This window comes from Bufo gargarizans, chromosome 5, assembly GCF_014858855.1.
Source record: "Bufo gargarizans isolate SCDJY-AF-19 chromosome 5, ASM1485885v1, whole genome shotgun sequence".
NCBI lineage: Eukaryota > Metazoa > Chordata > Amphibia > Anura > Bufonidae > Bufo > Bufo gargarizans.
This window is the reverse complement of record NC_058084.1, coordinates 173,326,167-173,338,193: the sequence shown is the minus strand read 5'-3', so window position 1 is coordinate 173,338,193 and position 12,027 is coordinate 173,326,167. Positions and strand designations below refer to the sequence as shown.

General features: G+C 39.5%; 1 protein-coding gene across 3 annotated transcripts in view; it reads right to left on the bottom strand.

The window, feature by feature from the left end:
• The window catches only part of LOC122937796 (collagen alpha-6(VI) chain-like), a 280,737-nt gene that overhangs the window by 69,757 nt on the left and 198,953 nt on the right, over positions 1–12,027 (bottom strand). For all 3 annotated transcript variants that reach the window (XM_044292846.1, XM_044292844.1, XM_044292845.1), the window contains 8 exons: positions 11,677–11,703; positions 10,896–10,940; positions 10,740–10,793; positions 7,946–8,008; positions 7,458–7,523; positions 6,810–6,863; positions 5,219–5,254; positions 899–961 (listed from right to left, as the gene is read on the bottom strand). In XM_044292846.1, the coding sequence (XP_044148781.1) occupies positions 899–961; positions 5,219–5,254; positions 6,810–6,863; positions 7,458–7,523; positions 7,946–8,008; positions 10,740–10,793; positions 10,896–10,940; positions 11,677–11,703 (408 nt within the window). The remainder of the gene's footprint in view (positions 1–898; positions 962–5,218; positions 5,255–6,809; positions 6,864–7,457; positions 7,524–7,945; positions 8,009–10,739; positions 10,794–10,895; positions 10,941–11,676; positions 11,704–12,027) is intronic.

The window sequence follows — 12,027 nt, the reverse complement described above, 5'->3', positions numbered from 1 at the left end:
AGGAGACATTATAACATTATAACTACTAGGGGCACTACAGGGGAGCCTTATTAATACTAGGTACAGAATAGGGAAGCCTTTTTAATACTGGGTGGGCTATGGTAAACATTATTATTTGGCACAATATGGAGTGCACTATTACTAATAGGGACACTGTTGGGGGGCATTATCACTATTGAGGGCACTATTACTAATGAGGGCACTCTGAGACTGAATTATTACTAATATTACTGTTATTTCTGTACTGTAGTATTTGGGGGCATTGGGGACCACAGCGGGCACATTATTTGGTTTAGTAGTGGGATATCACTGGTTGAGGCACCAGGATGGGGAGGATGAAAAACCAAAGAGGTCTGTGTGGTAAACTCTGCAGAGGCGAGTTGTGGCTGGAAGTTGTTATGATCTGATTGGAGAAGGTAATAAAAAAGAATACCGTATACCTCAGAGGAGACGTAACATGGGAGGCACTGTATGTAAGAGGTATGTATGTGCTATATAGTCCGGTATGTTTGGAGTCCTGAATGTAATGTCCATCCAGCAAGTAAAATATGTCTTTGGTGCTAAGGTGTGTGTATGTGCAGTTAGTTTGAGAATTAGCACAAATGCATTGGGGCTTGGGCCTCAAACCTTTTGAGAACTTGGTAATGCCCCTGGATAGCACCACAAGGTTATAGTATTGAAAATTGTGAGAGAAACATCTCACTTGTAAATGCACCCTAATAGCATCTCGAGTATAGAATTACTGATAAATGAGGTTACCAGCCTTCATGTTTATTATTCATTTATTTATTTTTAAATTCTTATTCTAAAAAGATCACTTTTTATTTAAAATTGACAAATTAACTAACAAAAATTTCAAAAACATATTTTAACAGCCATATGATAAGAATGTATTTACCTGAGGACCCCTAAATCCTTGTTCCCCTGCAGCACCTGGCACTCCAAGATCCCCTTTAATCCCCTACAGATAGATACAGATTTACATGTTTAATCACACAAGTATCAATGGATCAACTCACATCTATGTACTTGACAAGCAATACACTACATTTATATGTGAAAGCCTAATGTAGCATTTTTCTTTTAGGATTTGCAATATGTACACACAAATATATTATAGATAGTCCCAATTTATAAGTTATCTTCTGGTATAGGTTAGATTTATTATTAGGAGTGTGCCAGAATTCTGGCTTACAGGCCATGTGCCACATTTATCGCCACAGACATTATTTGACTAGGAGTGAAAGGAGTGTGAGATAGAAATAGAAGGGGTGCGGCTTAATATGCACCAAAATTCGGGCACAAAGTAAGCTACGTAATAGGTGGTAAAAACTCAGACTAAACAGGCTAAGGTTAGTTGCATACTAGCGCTATTCAGCCAGAACAGCTTGCCGGACCTCTGCACACTCCGGCATTGCCAGAGGTATGTAAGGTTCCGTCTAGCTCCATTAACTATAATGGGGACCAGTGGAGATCCAATCGCATTCTGGAAAATAGGCGGACAATCGGCTGGATGAAAACCGCTGCTCCTAGTGGTTTTCTTCTTACTGATTCTCAGAATATTTGCCAGAATGCGGCCCAATCCCCACTGGTCCCAATTATAGTTAATGGGGATGGATGGAGCCTTAATACTGCTGGCAGTGCCGGAGTGCGCAGAGGTCCGGCAGGTCGTTCCCTGCTGGAACAGTCTGCCTGTTCTCTGCTGCTAATGTGAAATAAGCCTAAAGGTGATCCAAACAGTTTTGTTTTGAAGGTATAAAAGTAACTTTTAGCTATGTCAGTCAAAAATGCAATATGCCAACTGGCAGTGGATTGGTAGCCCTGACGCACCAACCTCAAATGAAAGAAACTAGCTCATCACGCCACTTAAAACAGACGTTATAAAAGACTACATATAAAATTCCTTGTAGGTTTCATAATTCACATTATGCTTGACTGAGTAAACTTTACCATATTTTATCATAAAATCAATTGTAATTGTGTTATAGAGTGGTTCTTCACAACTTTCTCTGCAATATAAGGGGTTTAAAGGGGTTGTCCAGTTACAGGGGAAAACTGGACAACATTTGGGGTGTGCCTGAAATCTGAAATAAAAAAATAAAATAAAATAGGCAATTACTTACCTAGCAGATCCTATACTACCACTCCGGTTCTCCCGGCTGGACTCTGGTGACCCAGCTACTGTGGTGACTTCAAGTCAACAACCTGTAACCACTGCAGCCAGTCACTGGCCTCAGCCCCTACTCAATAAAAGTTATGTAAAAAATAAGTTGCAAACTGCAGGTTTGCAACATTTTAAATCGCTATTTGTACAAAAAGTTGGTGTTTTTAAGCGGCCCAAGCCACTTTCTGAAAAGGGGGGATATCAACCTCAGAAGATTTGTCATTATTTATGCCAGTTAATGATAACTGAAATGTATGCCAGCTCATAGATTTCTTTCTAGGTGCATGGACTGCCGGAGGATACACATAATTTATGACAAGGCTTACACCTCATCATACAGACGTGGACAAAATTGTTGGTACCCTTTGGTCAATGAAAGAAAAAGTCACAATGGTCACAGAAATAACTTTAATCTGACAAAAGTAATAATAAATTAAAATTCTATAAATGTTAACCAATGAAAGTCAGACATTGTTTTTCAACCATGCTTCAACAGAATTATGTAAAAAAATAAACTCATGAAACAGGCATGGACAAAAATGATGGTACCCCTAGAAAACACAGAACATAATGTGACCAAAGGGACATGTTAATTCAAGGTGTGTCCACTAATTAGCATCACAGGTGTCTACAACCTTGTAATCAGCCATTGGGCCTATATATATGGCTCCAGGTAATCACTGTGTTGTTTGGTGATATGGTGTGTACCACACTCGACATGGACCAGAGGAAGCAAAGGAAAGAGCTGTCTCAAGAGATCAGAAAGAAAATTATAGACAAGCATGTTAAAGGTAAAGGCTATAAGACCATCTCCAAGCAACTAGATGTTCCTGTGAGTACAGTTGCACATATTATTCATAAGTTTAAGATCCATGGGACTGTAGCCAACCTCCCTGGACGTGGCCGCAGGAGGAAAATTGATGACAAATCTAAGAGACGGATAATCCGAATGGTAACAAAAGAGCCTAGAAAGACTTCGAAAGAGATTCAAGGTGAACTTCATGCTCAAGGAACATCAGTGTCAGATCGCACCATCCGTCGTTGTTTGAGCCAAAGTGGACTACATGGGAGACGACCAAGGAGGACACCATTGTTGAAAACGAATCATAAAAAAGCAAGACTGGAATATGCCAAACTACATGTTGACAAGCCACAAAGCTTCTGGGAGAATGTCCTGTGGACAGATGAGACAAAAATCGAAGTTTTTGCCAAGGCACATCAGCTGTATGTTCACAGACGAAAAAATGAAGCATATCAAGAAAAGAACACTGTCCCTACTGTGAAACATGGAGGAGGCTCTGTTATGTTCTGGGGCTGCTTTGCTGCGTCTGGCACAGGGTGTCTTGAATCTGTGCAGGGTACAATGAAATCTCAAGACTATCAAGGAATTCTAGAGAGAAATGTACTAGCCAGTGTCAGAAAGCTTGGTCTCAGTCGCAGGTCATGGGTCTTGCAACAGGACAATGACCCAAAACACACCGCTAAAAACACCCAAGAATGGCTAAGAGGAAAAAATTGGACTATTCTAAAGTGGCCTTCTATGAGCCCTGACCTCAATCCTATTGAGCATCTTTGGAAGGAGCTGAAACATGCAGTCTGGAAAAGGCACCCTTCAAACCGGACACAACTGGAGCAGTTTGCTCATGAGGAGTGGGCCAAAATACCTGCTGAGAGGTGCAGATGTCTCATTGACAGTTACAGGAAGCGTTTGATTGCAGTGATTGCCTCAAAAGGTTGCGCAACAAAATATTAAGTTAGGGGTACCATCATTTTTGTCCATGCCTGTTTCATGAGTTTATTTTTTTACATAATTCTGTTGAAGCATGGTTGAAAAACAATGTCTGACTTTCATTGGTTAACATTTATAGAATTTTAATTTATTATTACTTTTGTCAGATTAAAGTTATTTCTGTGACCATTGTGACTTTTTCTTTCATTGACCAAAGGGTACCAACAATTTTGTCCACGTCTGTAAATGAAACACATCCTTTGGAGGTGAAAGGGATATCAAGACTGAACATCAGTCTTGATAAATTGACCCTGATGTGTTTTTTCTAATCTTGTGCAACTCCAGCAAGTGTTCAAGCAGAAATGTGAATTGCAATATTCATAAATTTTTGTATATGAATCTATTGCAATTTTTTTGTAGTGATGAATGAAAGTACTATAAATCGTAATGTTTATATGCTGGTCTAGAAAACTGTCTTGTTGGATCACTGTCCTGATGATTACTATAATGATACTGTTGGTAATAAATCACTCTTGACAATTGCTTGATGTGAAAGCATAGCCACCTTAAAAGTGCCACGCCTGTCAGGATGCCGATTGGCATGGCTGTACCAGCACCAAATTATCCAGAGCTTTCTGCTCTGCCCATTATAATGTTTATGGACTATAGTGATGAGACTCGATTACTTGATTGTCTGCACTCACCCTCACCCCCCTGCTACAGCTGTCAGCTATTGTCACTTGTACCTACACAGTTTCCTTGTCTGTCATCAGCACATCCATGTTTAAATGGGGGCGATGTGCTGCTGACAAACAAGGATTTTTTGTGCCACATGAAAAATTTCTTGGGTGATCAACAGCACCTTTACATGGGTCATTTATCAGGAACGAGTGTTCATAGGCACATTTGTTCCCAATAATTATCCCAATCTTTGGCCTATGTAAGAGGGCCCTTAGAGATGGCAGCAGACGTTTGTACATGTCAAATAAGTGTGTGGTAGAGGAGGGAAAGCCTCCAAGGAAGGCTCATATAAGCTATATATAGGGATTAGATCACACAAGGATAGAGAGTGTAGAGAGATAGCAAAACATCCAAGGTAAACTTTGAGGAGAAGCACTTACTCCTTAGCTCCGTATCCTTCCTGGACACATATACCTTACATTCAGCAGTACTGGGAGAGACATGTCCACATGAGAAAAGTCAGCAACTAGGAGCAAGTTACTAAACTGAATATGAAGGAGCCAAATAATGAATGAAGAAATGGTGCTTGCAGACTGAAGTCAGTGCAACCTTTATCTTGGCTAAATGAATTGTCATAATCATACCGGTGGTCCGGGAACGCCTCTTCTACCAGGAAGACTCTGTAATATATTATAAGGAAAAGGCTTATAATTATTTTGTTTTGCTGTGTCTTTTTTCCTCTATTTTGGTCCTTTTGGTCCAATTATCTAAATTCACTTTTCCACACTCTTTTTTATCATCCACAATTATCACTAAGCACACCTCTCTTGAGGAGAAATGGCCCCCCCTAAGTTGCTGGGTACCATAGCTGCTGCCTCGATAATTACACCAATGGTGGACGGCTAGGGGGAGAGTTATCAAAACTGGTGTAAAGGAAAACTAGCTTTATTGCTCATAACAACCAATCAGATTCAACCTTTCATTTTTTTCAGAGCCCCTTTGAAAAACGAAAGGTGGAATCTGATTGGTTGCTATGGGCAAATAAGCTAGTCTTCCTTTACACCAGTTTTCATAAATCTCCCCTCTACTTTAATTTTTTTAAAAAAATTTTTTTTTTATATTGTGATTCTATTCTAGTTCTAGATGTGAGTACCTCCTTTATAGAAGGAATTGTCACAAAATACCTCCCCAGAAGCATCAAATAATTCTGTGCTGCACAAAATACCAACATTACCATGTTGTCATGTGAGTCTATGATTTATGGTGGCAATTAAAGGTATCTCAGAAATGATTGTAATTAGGGATGAGCGAATCGACTTCGGATGAAACATCCAAAGTTGATTCGCATAAAACTTCATTTGAATACTGTACGGAGCGGGCGCTTCTTACAGTATTAGAATGCATTGGCTCCGATGAGCCGAAGTTATTACTTTGCGAAGTCTCGCAAGACTTCAGGTAATAACTTCAACAATTAATTTCTACTGTAAAAAAGTTCTGTAAAAGATTTTTTACAGTAGAAATTAATTCTACGAATTCTAAGAAAGTTTTATGCGAATCGACTTCGGATGTTTTATCCGAAGTCGATTCGCTCATCCCTAATTGTAATCATGACACCAGTTGAAATAGCTCTTTAGGTGTCAAAATAAAAATTATGCTAATAATTAGATTCTTTACGGTAAGAGCAGTGAGACTATGGAACTCTGTGCCTGAGGAGGTGGTGATGGTGAACTTAGTAAAAGAGTTCAAGAGGGGCCTGGATTTCTGGAGGGTAATAATATTACAGTTTATAGCTACTAGAGAAGGGTCGTTGATCCAGGGAGTTATTCTGATTGCCTGATTGGAGTCGGGAAGGAGTTTTTTCCCCTAAAGTGAGGAAAATTGGCTTCTACCTCACAGTTATCTGTTTTTTTTTTACCTTCCTCTGGATCAACTCGCAGGATACCATGCTGAACTGGATGTATCTTTTTTTCAGCCTTATAAACTATGTGAATCCATTGCACGCATTGCTTTTATTCCATGTTGTATGGCTCCTATTTCTTCCTCCTGCTTCCCCAGACACAGAGAGGAGGTAGAGCTGGCTATTAGAGAACTGCTGCTCTATAGAAATATTTCCCTGTTAAATACATAACTAGTAGAAGTAGATGTTACAAAGACATGCCATTCATTGAAATAAGATAAAAAACTGTTAATTGAATACCCATATGAAAATCTCAGGAGTTAATACTTAAATCTTACATCACTTCCAACTGTGCCAGGTTGTCCAGGTATTCCGTCCACTCCGGGATCACCCTAGAAAGGATGAAAAGAATGAAACATATTATATGCAGTATGTTATATATTTTTTGGTTTACTAATAAGATTACTAATTATCCACTGCATAATTAGGGATACATTTCAGAGGGTGTGTCCTTTCTGCTGGAGCTTTCTCCCTATCACAGCTCAGGAGGTAGTTGAAGAATAAAACTGAGCATGTGTCCTCCTCAGCAAGTGGCTATAGTTAATTTTCAATTATGTGTAATTACAAAATTATTCAGATCCAGGTGCTGGTTTGAAAATTGCCGAATATTTTTCATGGGAAACCCCTTTAATTTGAGTGATGTATTGGCAACATTGTATAGCATTTACCTAGATAAAAAAAAAAAACATTTACAAAGTTTCAATTAAGATATAAGATTATATGAATACACATGTGATTTAGCAGAGGTTGTTATCCCTTGCAGAGGCTATTATCATGCTAAAGTATTTGCCCCCTTTCGCGTCATATTCTACTAATCAATGTTAGTAATTACAACTGTGATTCAGTGTTGTCACCTAATGAAAATGAGCTCTGGAGAAAGCTAAAGGGAAAAGGAAATTATGTAGAGTTATGAAGTAGCTAGTTACCTCCATGCCTAATTCTCCTTTAGGACCTGTGGGTCCAACAATTGTGCTTCTTTCTCCAGGATCACCCTGTGAACAAAATGAGATATTAGTACTAGGCCACTGAAGAAAAATGTCAGTGACATATTTATTCAATAATATCAGATGTTTTGTATGAAATATGCACATCATTGCATAATATGGTGCAGTACATTTACTATATGGTGAGATATTTGCTCAGGATATTTTCATGTAGTAATTTTTCATACATTGGGAGAGATCTATCATCCCCCTTTATGCCAGAATTTTTGTGCCAAAAAGTCACAAATATTTGTGTAACCCTCGTTTTGTAAAAAAACAAACAAACTGTGACCTTTTGACCCTTCTTTGCCATGCTAGGCAATAAGATGGAGAAAGCAATTATGGAAGTTGTGTTTGTAATTGAAGTATTCTTCAAACAGTGAAAAAAAAAAAAAGATTTTATGACTTTTAAATGTACTGTATATACTTACTATAGCACCCTTCTGCCCTTCAAGGCCTTTGTATCCTTTAGCTCCTCTTATTCCAGATTTACCCTATAAAATGCATCAAAATTTCAATTATGTCCAGTAGTAATTAAGTACCTGAGGTCCTACAGCCAGAGTAGGCCAACAGCTTTAATGTCAGCTAGAGGGCTACTTAAAATGTAAGTGAGTGTGGCTATGTGGGAGGGGGCGCAAAAACAGTGGTTGGTAAGGGATCCATGACCTTTAAAGGGAGTCTGTCAGAAGTTTTGACCCATTGACAATGCTATATATACAGTACAGACCAAAAGTTTGGACACACCTTCTCATTCAAAGAATTTTCTTTATTTTCATGACTATGAAAATTGTAGATTCACACTGGAGGCATCAGAACTATGAATTAACACATGTGGAATTATATACATAACAAAAAAGTGTGAAACAACAGAAAATATGTCATATTCTAGGTTCTTCAAAGTAGCCACCTTTTTCTTTGATATCTGCTTTGCACACTCTTGGCATTCTCTTGATGATCTTCAAGAGGTAGTCACCTAAAATGGTTTTCACTTCACAGGGGTGCCCTGTCAGGTTTAATAAGTGGGATTTCTTGCCTTATAAATGGGGTTGGGACCATCAGTTGCGTTGTGGAGAAGTCAGGTGGATACACAGCTGATAGTCCTACTGAATATACTGTTAGAATTTGTATTATGGCAAGAAAAAAGCAGCTAAGTAAAGAAAAATGAGTGGCCATCATTACTTTAAGAAATGAAGGCCATTCAGTCCGAAAAATTGGGAAAACTTTGAAAGTGTCCCCAAGGGCAGTCACAAAAACCATCAAGCGCTACAAAGAAACTGGCTCACATGCAGACCGCCCCAGGAAAGGAAGACCAAGAGGATAAGTTCACCCGAGTCACCAGCCTTAGAAATCGCAGGTTAACAGCAGCTCAGATTAGAGACCAGGTCAATGCCACACAGAGTTCTAGCAGCAGACACATCTCTAGAACAACTGTTAAGAGGAGACTGTGTGAATCAGGCCTTCATGGTAGAATATATGCTAGGAAACCACTGCTAAGGGCAGGCAACAAGCAGAAAAGACTTGTTTGGGCTAAAGAACACAAGGAATGGACATTAGACCAGTGGAAATCTGTGCTTTGGTCTGATGAGTCCAAATTTGAGATCTTTGGTTCCAACCACCGTGTCTTTGTGCGACGCAGAAAAGGTGAACGGATGGACTCTACATGCCTGGTTCCCACCGTGAAGCATGGAGGAGGAGGTGTGATGGTGTGGGGGTGCTTTGCTGGTGACACTGTTGGGGATTTATTCAAAATTGAAGGCATACTGAACCAGCATGGCTACCACAGCATCTTGCAGCGGCATGCTATGCCATCCGGTTTGCATTTAGTTGGACCATCATTTATTTTTCAACGGGACAATGACCCCAAACACACCTCCAGGCTGTGTAAGGGTTATTTGACCATGAAGGAGAGTGATGGGGTGCTGCGCCAGATTACCTGGCCTCCACAGTCACCGGACCTAAACCCAATCGAGATGGTTTGGGGTGAGCTGGACCGCAGAGTGAAGGCAAAAGGGCCAACAAGTGCTAAGCATCTCTGGGAACTCCTTCAAGACTGTTGGAAGACCATTTCAGGTGACTACCTCTTGAAGCTCATCAAGAGAATGCCAAGAGTGTGCAAAGCAGTAATCAAAGCAAAAGGTGGCTACTTTGATAGGTTTCAGTGATTTATCATCACAATCCAGGAATGAAATGAGTATGTACTGTATGTATATATTGCAATTGCCAGTCCTAGACTATAATGGAATGTTTATCCATAGACATATTGTAGACATTTCTGCCACTGTCCCCGTTCACATGAATGGTTCTAGGAAAAATCCATACCCACCCTGCAGAAACAACCCCAGAAGGTAGCAATAGTCGTGTTATTTCACTAAATACATTATACTAAGGAATGACTATAGGGATCAAAAATATTTTAAAGTACTCCAATCAATAAATAAGCATAATATTAAAATAGTGTATGATCTGGATGTATGTGTAGTTATATGGCCTCCCCCTCGCCAAACTTTCCCCTCTACAATCCATCCTTAATGCAGCAGCCAGGGTCACCTATCTGTCCAACTGCTACTCCGATGCCTCCACTGTGTTCCAGTCGTTGCACGGGTTGCCCGTACACTATAGAATCCAATTTAAACTGCTCGTCCTCACCCAAAAAGCTCTCCACAGCGCTGCACCCCCCTACAGCTCTTCCCTCATCTCTGTCTACAATTCAAGACTTCTCCCGAGCTGCACCAGTTCTCTGGAATGCCCTACCCCAGGAAATTAGGCTAAATCACAATAAACACAGATTTAAGCGTTCCCTAAAAACACATCTTTTTAAGGAAACCTATCACATCCCCTGATCTAGCTCCACTCCATATATAGACCATCTATTATTTCCTGAACCTGATCCTCCACCAAAATCCCCACCACACCCATGCACCCAGAAGCACTTCAATATATCGGCTGCTGACCGACTCATGCAGTTTTATATCTGCTCCCCTATTTTCCCAAGATGGCTGGACCATTGTGCAAAACAAGCACTTTTACCTTTTGTGTCTCAGCTATCTCCTCATAGATTGTAAGCTCTTGCGAGCAGGATCCTCAATCCTCTTGTATGTAATTATTGACTTGTCTATTGCTCTGTTTTTTATGACTGTTTGTACATGAACCCCTGAATTGTAAAGCGCTGCGGAATATGTTGGCGCTACATAAGTAAAGATTATTAACATACTACAAATATCTTACTTGATCTCCTATTTCGCCCTTTTCGCCCCTTTTCCCTGGAGGTCCAGACAACCCCTAAGCAAAAAAATTAAGGTGAAGACAAAACCCTTATGAGACTTTTACTGAAGTAAAATTACAAATATGACAAGTCAAATACAGGTAAAATAATCAGTATACCTCCTCTCCATTGAGTCCATCAAGCCCATGTTCTCCATGCTCATTCTGCAGAAAATGCAAACAAGGACTTTGTTACTGTGTACACGACATTAAGGAGTTTTATTTAACTATTAAAATAATAAATAAGTAGATAAACGAATCACGCATTTGATTGGGGTTTAAACCAATTGTACCCAATTCAGTGCCTGAATTGGCCTGAAAAGTTGTATATGACACTTTAGTGCCTCCTAGGACTCATATTTTTTGTCTCTGTCAGGTCTATGACTTTTTTTTTACTTTTTTTTAATTAATGTTTCTCTCTCTTCCTCCCTCCCTCCTTCAGTCTCTCTCCAATATTCACCCAAACTGAATCTCCAAAAATTCAGATTTGTATCCACCTCAAATTTTAACAACATTTGGGTAGTTTCAGATTCGATTAGAATTTAGAAATTCACCTATTCACAAGAGTCACAGAAAATGTTAGAGCTTTGAGGTTGACTGTCTCACTATGACTAGGACCTGAGATTCTCACACTCCAGCCTATAAATGCCATCATAGTCTGACCCACCAGTATCTGAGGGTTTAAAGTACCTGATAATCCATATTGCTGACTTGATTTGTGAGCAGTATAACTCTGTAGTATACAATACTAGTGAAACGGGACATGCAGTTGTTCTTTACACAGTAGCTGGCTTGTGGGTACTTTTATTTGGTAGGCTCATGGTACTTGAGCTTTATTACACCTAATATTTTCATGTTAATGACAATTCTTATAAAAGGCACTGTATAAGGGCGTACAGACCTTGTCCCCAGGAAGACCTCTGTTTCCCTGAAAACCAAAAATGCAACACAGTTAAACAAGATAAAATCATATTCCTAAAATGATTCATTCATTTGTATGGATGAAGTAACATGATTCAACAATACAGTTTAGGGAGTATTTAGGCCTCCATACAAATTAGACTATTGGCTGTAGTTTCCAGCAGAATTGGCCAACAATCTATGTGTATGGAGAGCTTCTCACTCATCTGACGTTGGGGGAGAGAAGGCTTTGAATTTGAAAACCTGATCCTTTTTTTCTATTGGTAGATAAGCAATTGCCATAAATGTCTGGCGGTGCCATTCTCTTCTCTCCTCATAGAAAACATCAACA